The sequence below is a fragment of the Miniopterus natalensis genome, chromosome 15 (genome assembly GCF_054644295.1).
Source record: "Miniopterus natalensis isolate mMinNat1 chromosome 15, mMinNat1.hap1, whole genome shotgun sequence".
Taxonomy (NCBI): Eukaryota; Metazoa; Chordata; class Mammalia; order Chiroptera; family Miniopteridae; genus Miniopterus; species Miniopterus natalensis.
The window spans coordinates 3,853,266-3,871,685 of NC_142095.1; the positions used below are offsets into that span (position 1 = coordinate 3,853,266).

General features: G+C 37.9%; 1 protein-coding gene across 2 annotated transcripts in view; it reads right to left on the reverse strand.

Annotated features, from left to right (window-relative positions):
• The window catches only part of ARIH2 (ariadne RBR E3 ubiquitin protein ligase 2), a 46,790-nt gene that overhangs the window by 18,778 nt on the left and 9,592 nt on the right, over positions 1 to 18,420 (reverse strand). The window contains exon 2 of one of the 2 annotated variants that reach the window (XM_087824763.1): positions 8,514 to 8,559. The exons of the other annotated variant lie outside the window; for it this stretch is intronic. Within the exon in view, the coding sequence (XP_087680889.1) occupies positions 8,514 to 8,552 (39 nt within the window). The 5' untranslated portion in view covers positions 8,553 to 8,559. The remainder of the gene's footprint in view (positions 1 to 8,513; positions 8,560 to 18,420) is intronic. 2 annotated transcript variants of the gene reach the window in all.

The following is an 18,420-nucleotide window of genomic DNA, read 5'->3' on the forward strand; positions in this document are numbered from 1 at the left end:
GTGCAGTGAATGACTGCCTGCCTGTCCTAAAGCCCAGGTACATTTGGAGAAAACCAAGGACTTAAGACAGCTTACTTCACTAAGGGTGGGGGACCCTACTTCCCTTCCATGCAAGACAAGAGGCATCTGACCCATGCATGTTGCTGGAGTATTTTCTTGTTGAGGCCCACAGGGACTTTAGACCTAGGACTCCTGAATTATAGTTAACATTTCTTTTAACTGTGATCATAACAAAACTATTCCTCCACAATAGACCACTATCACAAAATGAAAAGAGACAAAATATTTCATTTAAACTTTAATGGCTGTTTGAATGTAGCTTTTGGCTACAAATATTTTTTAAAAACCTGATAGTGATGCTGTTTAGGATAGGATACTGTTCACTGGAACCTTCTGTGTCATCTCTTACCCAATGGGGCTCTGTAAGCCCTATACCCATTGCTTTCTGTTCTGTCTTCTCAATGTCTTGCCACACAGTGGCTACCAGATCCTATCAAAGGTTTCCTGTACCATGCAGGAAACCCAGAGGATTCCTGGCCATATCCGGCAGCCACTTCACCTTATTACCACAGATGGCTTAGGTGAAGCCTTTAAGATAAGAACAGGGGTAAGGCTGCCTCTCACAGTTCCACAGGACCCAGAACTGGACTGGTTTCAGGGTGGCCACTCAATATATGCTGATCATTAAATTACATCATGTCTTTAATCTGTGTCTTTTCAAAATGTAATTTCCTGACCTTCCTGAAGAAACAGAATTTTAACAATATATACTTGGTCTGAGCACTTGATCTCAACAACCAGCAGGAGCAACAAAGCCTCAGAATTCCCACACCTGCTGCAGCCCACGTATGGAAAACAACACGGCCCTCTGTGGAAACTGAAAATTTTACTGATGACTGTAAATCCATTAATCATGAACTCAGAATACTGTAGCAGAGTTGAGTTTTGGTAAGAACAGGTAATCAGAAGAGAGGATGAATCTAGCACTTTATAAAAATGGCAGTGGACTGATGTCAATCTATTCTTTTAGTGCCAACAGTCAAAAAACACACCAATATAAACAAGACAGTAGGCACACATGTCAGCAGTATGTGCTTCCCACCAGCCTTCGGCAGGAGGTGCTACTTGTGGTTCATACACCATACACTGGGGTGTGAAAACGACCCATTATAATGCCCACTGTATATCATAGAAACCTGAAGGAATTAATTTAAGCAAGGCCATTAATTTAAGCAAAATGCAGTGTGACTGTACCTTGCCCAGTAATAACCACCACAGAAGTCGGGTTCCAAAAGGTTCTCTGAGCAAAAGCAGCACAGAGGCAGAGGAAGAGTGCCTAGAATAATATATGCTAAAAGATAGTCTCAGTAGGGAAGCCACCCTCTCCCTGATTTGGGTCATGAGAGAGAACTGACTACATATACCCCAGCAGTCCCAAAGGAAGTGACCTCAGGTGATAAAGAACAGAACAGAAGGGGGGGGGGGGGGGCAATACTTAAGTCACCTTCAGCAGGTGGGCCAGGACATTGTGAATGATATTTAAACATTAAAGATAAAAATCTGTCTTTCTCAGAGTGCAAACAGGTGAGCTCCCTCAGGAAATAAGTACCTGCGCATTCACACCATTACTGTAATGCTCAAGGAGCTCAGCACTAATAGATTATGAATCTATTAGTCAACACTTCACAACTGGCAAAAGTCTTCCACTCTTCTGTTATGTATTTAATTGTGGAAAAAATAATCTTTCAGCCAAATCAAGATGAACTCTTGCTGATCTGTTTTGATCAAGAAACTAACAACCTGTTAGTAGTTAGGATTATGTACAGTGACCCTTAAACTACACGGGTTTGAACTGCACGGGTCCATGTACATGCAGGGTTTTCAATTGACCTATCCAGTTCAAAACAGTGTAGTTATACTGATTTTTGACTGTGCAGAGGTTGGTGCCCCTAACCCCGTTGTTCAAGGGTCAACTGTATTATCAAGAAGGACTTATAATGAAAAAGTCAAACCTTTTCCAAAAGGAAAATGGATCCAGGGTGGTAACCGAGAACTCAAAAACAGAAAGACTAATGACTTAGGAAGGAACACTTATGACCATGCCATATTCAAGATGAACTTGCAGCTCTATCAGGTTAACAGGTAATAAGATTACAAGTCTTATGTATTTGAGTCCTTTTTCTACTTCTGGAAATACTAACTGAAGACTGAAAACTAAGAACCAGGAAGTTTCTTATATAAAAATGTGCAGTCCCAAGGTATTTACTCATAGGTTAATCTGGGCCTTTACTCAGAGATAAGAGAATCATAGAGTCTACCATTCTCTCCATCTCAGGGGCCAAAAGGGGTCCCTTTCTCAAAGGGAATGGGTCACTATTTCTAGCATGCCTGGGAATCTCACCAGTTTACACTGCAAACCCCAAGCTGATAAGATCTGCCTTTGATGGCCACTTTGGACTTTCACAAAACATAAGTCAAGAACAATTATAATAAATTTAAAACAAAGACAAGCTGTTTTCCTATTCCTACTCCCCTCAAAAAAATCATGTTAAACTACACACAAGAAGCAACGAATGAAGGCATAAATAAGTGGAACAACAAATCAATGTTTCTCTCTCTCAAATCAATGAGAATTTTTTTTAAAAAGTGAGAATATAACAGTTTAAAAGTTGATTTTTTAAAAAAGCTCAGCAAAGTCAATAAAACCTTTAGCTAGAACTTAACAAAAAAAAAAGGAAATACAAGTTACCAAAGCAGGGATGAAAGAACTACCCCTACAAATCTTACAGATATTAAAAGAAAAATAAGGTAATATTTTGATTTAATTAAAATACATTTGATATCTTAGATACTGACAAGTTCCCTAAAATACTTATCAAAACTGACACAAAATTAAAGAGAACAACTTAACAGTTAAAGACGCTGAATTTCTGATAAAAAAAAAATTTCTCACAAAATTCCAGGCCCAGAAGCTTTTACTAGTGAATTCTATCAACAACAGTCTTACACAAACACTTTTGGAAACTACAGAAGGAAGAAATACTACTTCCAAAGTCATTTTATGACCCTGATACAAAAATATGACAACAACAAAGAAAATTACAGACCAATATCGCCTATGAACATAGACACAAAAATCAATCCAAATATTTTAGTAAATTAAATCCAGCAATTAGAAAAAGGACAGTGTATCATAATTAAGTGAGGTTTATCTCAGGACTGGAAGGCTGATTTAACATTTGAAAATTCTTAATGTAATTCACTGAATTAATAAAATAAAGAGGAGAAAAACAAATAACCATTTCAGTAGTTGCAGAAAACCCAGGGACAAAATTCAATATTCAAACTCTCACCGAATTAAGAAGAAAAATAAACTGCCTGAATCTAATCTAGGTCATCTTTGAAAACTATTATACCCAATGATGAAACAGTGAATGCTAAGATCAGGAAAATGACATGGATGACCACTCACCATCTCATTAACATTATATTAGAGGTTCTAGCCAGGACAATGAGGCAAGGAAAAAGAAAAAGACATAAAATGAAAGATGATAATAAAAGATTGGATATGAAGGAGCAAATTGTCTCTATTCCTAGATAAAGTGATTGCTTATACAGAAAATCCTAAAAGTATCTATAAAACTACTTCTAGAACTAATAATTTAGTAAAGTAACAAAATATAGTCAATATACAAAAGTCAAATGTATTTCTATACAGCAGCAAACAAAAACTAAAATTTTAAACTGATGAAATATATTTATTTTTAATTTATTTATTAAATATATCTTTATTGATTTCAGGGAGAGGGAGGGAGAGAGGGAGGGGGGGAGAGAGAGAGAGAGAGAAACATCAATGATGAGAGTCATCATTAATCAGCTGCCTCCTGCACACCCCCGACTGGGGGTTAAGCCCACAAATGAGGCATGTACCCTGACCAGGAATCGAACCACGATCTCCTGGATCCTAGGTCCATGTTCAACCGCTGAGCCACACTCAGCCAGGCTAAACTGATGAAATATATTTTAATAATATATTTTCTTTACCCAAAATATCTAATATATTATTTCAACACGTAATCCACAAAAAATGAATTGTTACATTCTTTTTAACCTAAGTCTTCAAAGCCCATTGTATTATTTTAGAATTACAGTATATACCAATTTTAAAAGATCACATTTCAAAGGCCCAATAGTTACATGTGGTCATAGCTACCATACTGGGTAAAACAGCTAATAGGCTGAACACAAGCAATCAAAATTAAATCAAGCTCAAAGCAGGGTTATTGGTGGGGGTTTTTTGTACAAATTAATAGTTGATCCTAAAATGTGTGGTAATGTAAAGAACCCAGAATATCCAAAACAATCTTGAAAGACAAGAGCAAAGTTGGAGGACTTATACCATCTTGACTTTAAGACTTGCCATAAAGCTCCGGTAATCAAGACAGTGGGGTACTGGTTTAAGCACAGACAGGCATATAGATCAATGAAACAGAAGAGAATCCAGAAGTAAACTAGTTCATTTATGGTTAATTTTCAACAAAGTGCCAAGGTAATCCAATGGCGGAAAAAACAGTCCTTTCAAAAAATGGTTCTGGAATCATCAAATACCATTATACAAAACAAACAAACCACAGGAACAACGTAGATGCTTACTTCATACCACACAAAAATTAACTCAAAATAGTCCACAGATTTAAATGTAAAATTGAAAACTATAAAACTTCTAAAAGAAAACCTTTGTGACCTTGGTTTAGGCAAATATTTCTTAGATATAATAATAAAAGCACACTCCTTAAAAGACTGATAAATTGGACTTTATCAAAATAACTTTTACTCTTCAAAGACACACGAAATGGAAGAGAAAAGCCATAGACTGGTAGCAAATCACTTATCTAATAAAGAACTTAATTCAGACTACATACAGAACTCATGCAACTTAGTAAGACAAACCCACTTTTTTCAAATGGGTAGAAGACTTGGCACTTCACCAAATAGAAGTATGAACAGCAAATAAGCACAAGAAAAGATCAATATCATCAATTATTAGGGAAATGAAAATTAAAACTGCAAGACACCATTTCACACTCACTAGAATGATTATAATTCAGAAGACTGACAATGCCAAGTGCTAGCCAGGAGGAGGAGAAACTGGAATCCCTCTTTAATGCAGGTGGGTATGTAAAACAGCAGAGTGACCTCGGAAAACGGTTTGGCAGGTTCTTAAAATGCTAAACATATACTTACCATCTGACCTAGCAATCCCACTCCTAGATATTTATCCAAGAGAAAAAAAACACATATTCTCCACATGAAGTCCTGGACATTGATGGTCATAGCAGCATATTTCATAATAGCCAAAAAACTGGAAACAACCCAAATATCCATCAACTAATGAGTGAATGGATAAACAAAATGTAGTATATCCACACAATGGAAAAGCATTATTCAACAATGAAAAGGAAAGCACTACTGACCTGATACAACATGAATGAACCTCAAAAACATTATGCCAAGTGAAAGAAGCCAGACACAAAAGACTACGTATTGTACGATTCCATTTATATGAAACTTCTAGAAAAGGCAAAAACTACAAAGACAGAAAAATGGTCAGTAGTTCCCTGGGGCTGAGAGCAGGGACTGACTACAATGGACACAAGGGAACTTTCTGGGTGATGAAAATGTTCTATAACTCAAATTGTGGTGATGCCTGCACAGTTGCATCAATTTACTAAAACTCATCTTATAGTACACTTTGAAATGGGTGAATTTAATGAAATGTAAATAATACTTCGAAAATTATATAAAAGTAAAATTGACTGATGGACAGATATATGATAACGCAAACGCAGCAAAAGCTTAGCACTGTACAATCTAGGTGACATGAATGTGGATGGCCACTGTAAAATTCTTCAAACTTCTTTATACGTTTAAAATTTTTCATAACAGAAGTCAGAGGGGAAAGTCTGCCAAATTGAATTCACTGGCAATCAGTTGCATAAACAAATATCACAGTAAACAGAGGGTTGACCTTTATACTACTGCATTAAATAGTTTACTTACTCCTCAAAACAAAAAATTCCCCTTCAGAGTTTTAACACAGTTTTGACCAAAGGTTAACTGACTATACAACATGAATTTTAGAATAAATAGATAAAACTTTCACATAGATCTACAATGCTGATAACTTCATAACATTTTCTCTCTCTTGACCTCCCAGACGAAGCCTTCTTAGTGTTCCACTGGATGCTCTGCCCTCAGCCTGTCAGCTCCTTAAATGTTGCTGTTAAACTCTCAGGCCTGCCTCTAACTCTCTGGCCTATCTCTAAGCAATCACATTGCCCTGAAGCCTTGGTCAGTGTAAATATAAGCCCCAAAGATAAAAATCCCTCTCTCACTTTCCCTGAGAGCTGGGAAAGGAAGGGCAAGTTGTGGTATAAAGTTCATCAAAGACTGAAAGGTGCCCTCAAGTCTCTGGGTGGTCCAGAAGGCAGCTTTCAGAGTCAAAGATGGGGTCAGAAAAGAGGCCAACTGCAGCCCATCTCCTGTGCCCTTTTCTCCTGTTCCCATGGGCCCAAGAACCTAACCCACAATGGGTCAGAAGCCTCTGAGGGAGCTTCCCCTACAGCTTGAAAGGACTATGGAGGTCAACTGTTGTCATTTACCCAAGACACTGCTCTGCATTATCAATCCAATCTGGCTTTGTTTTGCCATTGCATTTATAATCTCAACACTCTCAGACATTTCCATATCTTTATTTCAGAAAGCTGCACTTAGCTACATGCATGTCAAAAAGGACTTTGCTGCTGGTCGACAGTATTTCCCAAACACTGCAGGTAAATATCTTAGGTCATCCTCTACATTCTGTGTTTAGGACACTTAAAAGATATTTTCCCTGATATAGGCCCTCAAACAGGCCTGTGCATAGATACCTATAGGAGTAGACCCATGCTGGGAAATCAAGTTCTCCTGTTTGTTTGTTTGTTTTTTAAAATAAAGAATGTAGTAGCTCTGGCCAGGTAGCTCAGTTGGTTAGAGCAATGTCCCGATATGCCAAGGTTGCGGGTTCAGTCTCTGGTCCGAGCATATACAAGAATTAACCAATGAATGCATAAATAAGTGGAACAACAAATCAATGTTTCTGTCCCTCTCCTTCTACCCCTTCTTCTCTCTCTCAAATCAAGAAATTCTTTTTTTTTTTTTTTTTAAGTATATCTTTATTGACTTGAGAGAGAGGAAAGGAGATGGAGAAAGAGATAGAAACATCAATGATGAGTCACTGATTGGCTGCAGCCCACAACCCGGGCATGTGCCCTGACCGGGAATCAAACCCCGACTGCCTGGATCCTAGGTCGACACTCAACCGCTGAGCCACGCCCGGCCAGGCAATAAATTATTTCTTAATTTTAAAAAAAGAGAACATAGTAAATGTGCCACACATTTCTTTCTCTGTTTCCTAAGTGGGACTGGGGGGGGAGGGGGTAAGGGGAAATCCAGGATATGGGCCAATGATGCTAAGTGAATGCTTTAGCTGCTGTTCCTGACATGGTTAACAGAGCACGAGTTCACAGAATTTTATTAGCTATTCTGGAGGCATTTTCTTCTATGATCTAAGTGCTTCAGACACTAGAGAAATGAAATAGTATAAACATCAAACTGTCTATACTATTACAACTTGGAATGGAAACCACCTTGGTAAAGATAAAACTTCTGAATTTGTGTGGCCTCTGAGCCACTCATTAGCAGGAGACAGAGGAAGAATTTCAGGAGCTTGTATAAGGCAACCCCAGAAGTAATTTAGTTATCAGCTCATACTTTAGCAATTCTGTGACTTGCTGCTCTGCTCTATGTTTCAACTTTATTGTGTGTTTTTCTCTATTGGGTCCCTAACTATAAAGCACTGTGGTGAAATAATTTTTAAAATCACAGGTCCCAAAGTCCACCTAAAGTTTGTTAGTCAAGGAGCCACAAATTTCTTCTCTGGTTTCCAACTCTCACCCCCAAAAAAGTCAAGTCTTTATCAGAATTTTATATTAATCACTGGAACAAACATTTCTTGATCCCCTGACCACAAAGAACTTAAAATACCAGAGGGAGATAAATCTTGCTACTGAAGGAAACAGTAAGTACACATGACATTCTGGACCCTGTCTATTACACAGCCAACATCTATCTTTGAAGAAAAATGTTTTAAGAACTTCAGGAAATTTAATAATTGCTATTTGACATCCTAAAGCATTTGGATAGAATATGTTTATTATCCAAAATAATGCATAGAACATGCTAATTTATGAAGGCACATACTGAATAGCCTGTTTCTGTTTCTGACAACAGTTCCCCAAGAAAACCCATGAGTATAGTCAGTTGCTTCTTCCTCTTTTTATTCTCCTATAGCTGGTTCACTCTGTCCAGCCGCTGGGAACAAGTTAACAACACAGCTTGCAAATAGATTTCTCCCCCAGAAAAAAGAAATCCAGCAGCCCACCAAAACTGTCACCAGCCCTTCCCACACTTACCAGTGCCATAGGGAGGATGCAGCTGATGGCAGTGAGCATCAACGGCCTGAAAAAATACAGGTGGTAGTTTCAATTTTTATTTAGAATTCTTACTTGCCAACTGCCTGACATCTTTTAAGGCTACACGAATGGGTCTCCATTCCTCAGCCTGTGTTATGCCACTTTGTGATCCAATGGCATTTGTTCACACTAGTAGTCATTCACTACACAGCAGAGATGAAGGAAAGGAGTAAACTATGGCCAGCTTCTGGGCCTGGGGTAGAAAGGGACGTGATATAGAAAAACTAGTCTAATGAGATCAAGATGGATGGATTCGGGTCTTAGGGGATCAAGGGTAAGGCAAGACGATACTAAAGGGATAAGAGGAAGAAACAAGGTTAAAGCAGAGACAAAGGAGTAAGTGAACACCAGCCTAGAATGGGGCAAATCAACAGCAATGGTGGTGGGTCCCAGAGGGCCTCTGACCTTAGGCAATGCTTACCCCTAAAGTCTAATTTAAGTAATAGGCCTTCACTTCTCCCATACGTCACACCTTACTCTCAGCCTCTAAAAGGTCATTTCTCTGGCAACTGATCATAACTTTGCTTCCTTTCACTTTTTCTTTAAAGGTCTCCATGGGGGGGGGGGGGCTAACATGTAATTGAGGCACCCATGTCATACATGCTTTTTAAAAATTTGATTAATAAACACAAATTTGAACATTTCTCTCCAGTCTAATCTTAATTCAGTCCTATTATGGTATCTGATCATTAAAATCATATCAAAAAAACCCTAAAGACCTCACTATAACAAAGCTTTCATGCAAAATACAATAAAGCAAAAATATGAAAGTCATCATTCCCTGACCACAAGGGTACTTTGTTTTAATTATGAAAAATCCCAAGCATCTACAACAAGAGTGAAATGAAATCCATGTACCCACTACCTAGCTCCAACATCAACTCATGGCCAGGCCTACTATATCTGTACCTCACCTATTCCCTACCCTCTAGTTTACTGTGAAGTAAATCCCAGCCAGCATATTTTTTAGGGTGCATTTCAATGAAAATCCTCTTAGAAGTACTTAGTACAAAATGCTAGTTATAGTCCCTTCTAGAATTCTCACAATTTTCCAAGGGGGTGCCATATACGCAAGATAACCATCATTTCTGCAAACCAAGGTCATGTCCAGTAACCACAACCAAAAGAAAGGCAGACAGGAGTTGATATCCAACGAACTGCACATAGTAGGACTAAAAGCCAAGGTTCCTATGATGTTCCTGCAGCCATAAGCCCATCTTGTCCAAAAATGATTTCTAACAATTCTGTCTCTTCTAGCTACTGCTACTGTGAAGAGAGGCAAAGGAAAGGGAATACCAAATATCATCTAGGCAGTACCACCCAGGTCCCCCTCTTTCCAGAGGATACCTCAGAGGCTAGCACATTTCACTGACAAAGCCACAGACTCCAACAGCATGTTTCAAAGACAGAGCTACTGACTGATCTCCTTAGTTATGCTCAAAACACATAATGCTATTTTTATAACCTTTCTGTTTATGTAAAACTCCATCAGAATGGAAGCTCCTTAAGGGTGGAGATTTTTTTTTTTTTTAATCTTTATTGATTTCAGAGAGAGGAAGAAGAGGGAGGGAGAGATAGATAGAAACATCAATGATGAGAAAGTCATCATTGATTGGCTTGCCTCCTACACGCCCCTAAACTAGGGATCAGGCCACAACCTGGGCATGTGCCCTGACCGGGAATTGAACAGCGATCTCCTGGATCCTAAGTTCATGCTCAACTGCTAAACCACGCCCAGACGGGCAAGGGTAGAGATTTTTTAAAATAATTTCCTTCCCTAGCTGGTGTGGCTGCCTTATTGGAGTGTCATCCCATACACCAAAAAAGGTGGTGGGTTTAATTTCCGGTCAGGGTGCATGCGAGAGGCAGCAGCTGATCGATGTTTCTCAGATAGGCATTTCTCTCTCCCTCCTTCTTTCTCTCCCCCTTCCTCTCTCTAAAGATCAATAAAAACAAAACAAAAGAACAATTTCCTTCTCTGCCATACCCAAGCACCTGGAACAATGTCTATGCCAGTACTAGGTCCTATATGCTAGCACTACCTCCTGCCAGTCTCCTGCAGTCTAGTTTCAAGTCACCACACATCCACATGCTCCTAGGGGATGCAGGGAGAGGCCAGATACATTTCTTCTGAGGAAGGTTTATTTAGAAAAAAAAAAGGAGGGCCAAGAGGTCTTGTCAGACATGCTGACAGATTTGGAGGGGCAAAAATCAAACATGGGTTAGGAAGGAGTTCAGGCTGGAGAAACCACTTTAAATTCTTCAACAGGGCAAGATAATCAAATTGGTGGTTTTCGTGGATATACAAGAAAAATATGAAATAGAAGTACAAAAAGTATGACTTATTTATACCTCCTCTTTCACCATTCTAAAATAGGAGGGGGCAGAAACTAAAGGCAAAGAGATGTTTAAGTTATTTTATGGTAGAGATTAAACTATATCCCCCATGTATTTTAGCATCTATCTAAAAGTTAAAAACAGCAAAAGACACACCAGAAACACTTGTTTATTGGGAATTAACAAATTCTTAACCTATCCCATTACCAATGAACAAAGAAAATCAAATGGTTCATAAAAAGCACTTTGATGGAAAAGAACACCTGCCACCACACGCAGCACCCAGCCGCTATCCTCCCAGTCTTCCTACCCAGGGGAATCTCTACCAGTCATTTGTCCAGGTCCTTTTGGTTGTCAGCAATGTCGCTGAGCCCCTGCTTCTCTATCAAACATAGCTTACTTATACCGCTTTCTACCTCCCCCTTCCAAACCCAACTTCTTAATGTTTAAATCACTATTTTCAGTTCCTGTTGATTACCTTTGTAACTTTAAGACACTGTTTACACGACCAGAATTGCACTTTTTTTGTTTGTGCTTCCAATGTTATTACTGTTGGGCTATTCAAAGGAGAATGTTCATACATTATCTTTAGTCGCCGCCAATTATTCATACTTGTGCCACATGTGTTTGCTTTATATTTGGCTCATTAATTTTTTGTGTAGTTTTCCTAGTTTGAAGGGGTAGATTCCCTTGTAAAGAGTTCTATGATTTCTTCACTGTATCCCAACAATCTTCCAGCTTCTTCATTCTGTTTATTGCTTGGAATCTATCCCACTCCTATTCCTGAAGAAGTTTTCCTTGGATCCCACAAAATTCTGTTCAAATGTGGGCTGAATACTTTGCACGCCTGTTGTATAGGTAACATCATGAGACTTTTCGGTTGACTACTAGATTAATTCAACCATTTCTTGAATTCTTTACTTTCCTCTTTTTTGATTTTCATCTGCAAGTAAATACATCAGAAAAGTTACAAGGGAAGTAAATATTGAAAGTCCTTGATGTCTGAAAATGAGTTTATTTTGCAATGACAGAATTCTAGGTTCAAAACCATTTTACCTCAAGACTTTGAAGACCATTGCTGTATTGTCTTTTGGTTGTCGCTGTTGCTGAAACATTTGGTTCCCATTTCTTTTAGAAAACTGCTATGTCTTTATGGAAACTTTTAGGGTTTTCTGTCTATCCTTGTTTTTCTGAAATATCACAGTGACAATTCTAACAGATGGTCTTTATTCTTCTGGGAAATGGATAAATCCTTTAGATATAAAGATTGCTCTTCTCTTTAGTTCCTGGAAATTTTCTTACAGTTTTTAGTATTTTCCTCCTTGCAATTTTTTGTTCTCACTTTCCAGAAATTCTACTAGATGCTGGATCTCTAGAATGATCCTCTATGTCTCTTTTTTCACTTTTTTTTTTTTTTTTTTGCCTGTTATTTTGGCTGTATATTGAGAGATTTTCTTGATTTTACCTTCTGCTCTATCTACAGAATCTTTTTTAATTTGGTAAACCCAAATTCATCTTCACAAGCTCCTTCTGATTGTTTTTTCCTGATGGCACCTCTGTTTTATAGATGCCACATCTTCTTGAATATCTTGGAGAATACTAAATAGTGTGCTTCTAAAAACAAGCAAACTTATCTAATGGTCTGTTTCAGGTAAGGTTAATTTTTCCATTTCTCTTTCATTTTGCATGTTTCCCTCAATGTCAGTGATTCTTGGTTAGCCATTCACATTTAAAAAAACTAAGAGTCACCAAAAAAAGAATGAAGTACTGATACATGCTACAACTTGGATAAACCTCAAAAACATTATGCTAAGTTAAAACAACCAGACACAAAAGGTCATATGTTGCATGACCTATATAACATATATAAAATAAGTAAATCCATGAAAACAGAAAACAGATTAATGATTGCCAGGGGCTGGGAGGAATGGAGAGTAAATGCTTAATGGGTACCAGGTTTCCTTTTGGGATATTAGAACTAGATAAAGATGATGGTTGTACAACACTGTGAATGTACTGCCACTGAATCGTATCCTTTAAAATGGTTACTTTTAGATGAATATTACAATTTTGAAAGGGAGGGGAAGCTGTGTGTCAGGAAAACGAATCCTAACTCTGTGTACATGGACAGAGTCTATGAACTGACTTTTCTTTAGGGTGATCCATCAGAGATAGCTATTACTCAAGATTCAAGGGCCCTCAAAGTGACCAATGAGGTCAGTCAAATCTCACACACTCTAAGGGCCCTATTTCTTCCCAGGTTATTCTATTTCATAAAAATGAGATTATTTTGCCCACAGACAAAGTGGGGGCTGAGTTGACTGTTCTACATAGACATTTAATTAATCCCCCCATTTACAGCACACTTATTTCTTTTAGCCTTTGTCAGTCATTATCAGAGCCCACAGACTCTACAAGCTGGCTCCCATGTGCAATAATGTCTCCACAACCTGTTCTCCTTGTTATTATGAGTTGATAACTTATATATGCCTTTACTTTCATTTTCATAATATTTAAAAATGGAGGACACCCCATATTTACCTCATGCTCTTTAATAACCTTTCTCTCCCTGCCTTCCTCAACTCTCCAGGTAACCACTGATTTACTTTCCTTTACAACAGATTAGTTGGCATTTTCTAGAATTTATATAATTGAAATCATAAAGTGTTTACTCTTTGTTCCCCCTGAATTCCCTCATATAGCATAGTTATTCTGAGATTTATCAATGATGCTTACACGAACGAGCAGTTCATTGTTTTTATACTGATGAGAAGCACGTTATTCTACGGGCATGCCACTATTTGTTTATTCACCTGTTTGTGGATATTTGCGTTGTTTCCAGTTTTTGGCTGTTTAATAAAACTGCTACAGACATTTGAATACCAGACAAATAAAAACAAATGGAAGGAGAACAAAGGTATGTGAGGGCAGCCAACCATTTTGAATCAGAAGCCAATGTTAATAAGCTGGCAAAAAAGATTTGACCTTCTCTACTACAGTGTCATAAAATTCACAACTTTAAAAACATTCACATTGTATTTATGATTGCATATACTATTAGTCATTTTTACAGCTACTCATTATCACCATAGACATAAGAACCCACTTTTATCTTGGTGATCAATGAAATATGAAAGTACATTTAGACATCAAAAATACTACAGGATACCTATCCAACTTGAAAACAGTTCAGCAGTAGATATCTACTACCAACTGTGGTTACAAAACCAGTGCACTCTGAATGTTGGACACATCCTTTGAGCAGCCAAAGACAGGATGCACTCCTCCCTCCTCACTTTGATAACCTGAATCATTTCACAAATTTTTTGTACTTCCACATAAATATAATGTAAAATACCTTGCCTCACCTCTGAAGAGTCTGTTTCATTATGTCTGCATGAAGTTCAGGCTCCTGTATCAGAATTGCCAAAACTAATTTTGACATGCATCCCAAGCTGGGAACCACACATCCATCAGGTATATCCTATCTCTACTTAGAGACCAGCTTCCTTCACGGAAGCCCTTTGTCAAACATGTCCTCTATTTACAAATAGGAGCATACAGAAAGAGCTTTGGGGTTAATTCTCAACTTTTGCATCTACTGACTGGACTTATACAAGCAGGTCAACAATACGCAACTCTTACTGAGAACAAAACATAACTAGAAATTTTTGCTAGGTGCTATTATGCAAAGAAAAAAATGTAGACCTCTATCACAAAGATTTCAAGCCCTAGTGGTTTACAAACAACTAATCTGCAATCAGTGCAAGTACACACCAAGAAAATATGTACACAGTTGTACAGAGACAAGAGTGGCGGACTTGCTTAGGGATCAGGGAGGGCTTCATGGTAGAAGGGAGTCAAGGGTAAATCTTCAGTTTCCAGTTTGATGAATGGTGTTACCACCAATTAAGATAGAGAATCTAGGAAGCTAAGTTTAATAGCATTGGAGTTATTTCTTGTAAAAAAAAAAAAAAAAAAAAAGGCAAGGTTAAATACAGACTCTGGAAAAATGATTGTGAGAGCACTGAAGAGACTGGTAAAAGCCTAAAATAAGGGATAAATGAAAATGGGTAGAGCAAGTACTGGACAGAAAAGAAACTGCTAGTCAAAGAGAACAACTTTCCCAGATACAGGGACCACCCTTTGTTCAGGATTATAAGAACAGCTTTGTTCTCCCGTTAAAATCTTCAAACAAACCTCTCACTCATCCTGCCTATTTTCTTTATTTATGGTTGGTAACTTGTAGTTATCACAGTAAAAACATTTTGTGTTTATGAAGGTTTGTGATAGTTCAAAGACAAGGGAACACAACATAAGCTACAAATTCTGACAATTCATGCCAGTTTAAGTAATCAAGGCACAGGGCAGACACATTTCAGATAGAGCAACATAAGAAGCTCCCTGCTGTCTCACTCTATGACTTTCTCAAATCTTCTCTCTTTTGGGCAGAGAAATCTAATCCTTTAAATTTTTGTTAGAGCAACAGGGGCAAAGACAAAGTAAAAAATACATACACACACACGTACACACATACGAAACACTGTAGTCAACCAGAAATGTAGGAACAACAGATAAGCTATATATCCCTGTATCTTCTTATTGTCTTCCTGGCCCCAATGCAAAATTCATTTTGCATAATTTCTACTTTTCTTATTACTGGGCCCCAGGAGAAGGGCACCAGAGGCTCTAGATGAAGGCAAAAGAATCCAAAGTACATGACCCAACCACACATGCACACTCAGAGGCATCAGTCAGCTATATGTCATCTAGAGCCTTTCATCCATGTGGCTCCTACTCTATGACTCAAAGCACGAAATCCTGAGAAAGTGTTTTAAGGAACCACAGCAAAAGTATGAAAACAACACTCCCACTGTTCTGCTCTTGCCCTGCCTCCACCATAACCAAGCATTTACTTGAACATTCACGTGCCAGGAACTTGACATGCACTATCTCATCTAATGCTGTGAAGGAGGTATCATCATCATTATTCTATAGATGAGAAAACTAAAGTTTAGCGATGTTGAGGAACTTGCCCAAGGTCATGTTATATTAAATGGCAGAAAAGGGACTAGAGCCCAATCATCTTACCACTAGCCAAGGCTCTAGCCAAGTCCCAACAGACACAAAGGCCACATTCCATGAACATGCTCATAGCAATATAACCATTCTCCAACAGCTGTAACACTAAGTATTCACCTAAATGCCCAACAGGGAAAGTTTGAGCAAACTATGGTTCAAGAACAAGATGGTGTACTATACGGGCATCTACAGTAATCTATGACAATGAAGTAAAAATAGGGAAATGTTTGACATATACATGAAAACACATATACATAATGATTACTAGAATATAATGTCGACCAGGGTAGAGATTTTTGTCTATTTTGTTCACAGCTATTTTTCCAGTGCCTGGCACAAACAATAATATTGGTTGAATAAATGAATGAATTGCAGCACAGTAATAATATGTATGAATATGGAAAATACCTGAAGGATAATAAACAAGGCAGAAAGCTTATTTTAGGTTAATGGAATTATGAACGATAGTCTTTCTTTAATATTGCAATAACATCCACAAAAAAATTTAAATATAAATAAATTCAGGACTAAGACACAAGTGTGGATTAGAATCACCCCTTGATTACACATGGTTTACATGGTTCCTAAGGAAGTGTGAAAGCACAACAAAAAGACTACAATGAAAGCTGGCCTTGACTTTGATGAAGGGCTTCTTTTCTGGAAGGTGATGAACATGTTGTGTGTGGTGCCAAGTACACAGTGAGCACACAAAGTCAATGATGACAATAACCTTTGTAAGCTGGCAAGATAGGGACAGCTCCAGCACTAGTTGTACTTAGACAATTCTCAATGTCACTCTGGACATTTCCCATTTCCCTTTTAAAAATTAATTTATATATCAGTAAAACACACATCAGACTTCCAGACTAGCATCGTGAAGTATATAAGCACACCCACTAACAACCAACAATTTGGAATACAGGGATTTCATTTAGATTCTAGCATGCAAAGAAACCTGACATCAGGTCATAAAAATAGAAATGAGATGGCTGCTCAGCACACAAACAGTGTTACTATGCTCAGCTTGAAGATACTTTCCCATGAGTAGTAATTTAAAAAACCACAACACCATTACTTAATAACTATATAAATAATAACAAAAGTCTTAAAATTCAGCTACATCAGGATATTAAAAAGTTTACTTAATAAATAAAATTTAAGTCACCGTCAGATGTTATACAAAGACTTGGTGCCACTTAAGAGAAAGGCTAAACATAAGGTACTTCATGTTAAGAACATCAATTACACGCCCTGGCTAGGTAGCTCAGTTGGTTAGAGCATCATCCTGATATGCCAAGGTAGGTTTTATTCCCAGTCAAGGCACATACAAGATTCAACCAATGATTGCATAAATAAGTGGAACAACAAATTGATATTTCTCTTTCCCTTCCTCTCTCTCTCTAAAAACAATTAAAAAACAAACAAAAAACCAAGAACACCAATTGCTTGATACAAGTGACAAATGCATAGAAACCAGGTTGTTTTGAAATTGGGACTATAAAGACTTCTGTACTTAAGAGTCAGAAGCCCTATAAACTCATTATGATTCATCCACAAAGAGGAATAATAATCCACAAAAGAATCTCAAGACATTTTCCAGCCATATTTTGCTGAATAACAAACACTAGATTCTAAAACGAATTCGAGCAAGACGGGGGCAGAACCGTGTTCTAGGGAACATTTCCCCAGCTCTACTGCATTTAATACAGCAATTCAAAGAGCAAGAACTGTAGTAAAAACACTTAAAATAACCAGCTTATTTCTCCAATCCTAGGCTTGAGAAGTGAGCAGCATAGTTCAGTGTTGAAAGTTTAAAAAATCTGTTCCTTCCAACAGTAAAGACACTTCAGATTGCATTTACAATCCATATTTTATCCCTTTTATCTGTACATCTCTGTCTCCCACCCCCGCAGAGAAATTAACTTTCCTACCCTCGTGCTTATCAAACCACTGGGTCTGGACTTCTGTTACCTGAACTGCCCTTCCACCACACCTTCAAGGTTTTCCTGTCAATATAAAGCTCAGATAGCTCACTCTACACTAGATCTAGCCCAAAGTAAACTATCTCTTCTCCCTTCTTAAGCAATTGGGTGGTGCGCAGTACAACATTCCACCTCTTCTGCCCACACCCCTAACATGCTGCTGAGAGAAGGAGTGCACAATGCAGTAGACACTTCTGGCGCATCACCAAGGAAAGTCGCCTAGCTCTGTCTGGGCTCTATCATGAGCCCCTTCCTGAGCAGGTTGACAGCAAATGCTTCATGAGTTTCATGGAACAGTACTAATAGCATTCACTGAAGGACAAAATTCTTCTTGGCTAAGTATTAAACATACTGTATTAAAAATGCCTGTTATTACTAGAAAGGGCCTCTCTCATCTATAACAATAAAATAATCTTTGTATAAGTTTCATAAAAAAATAAATATAG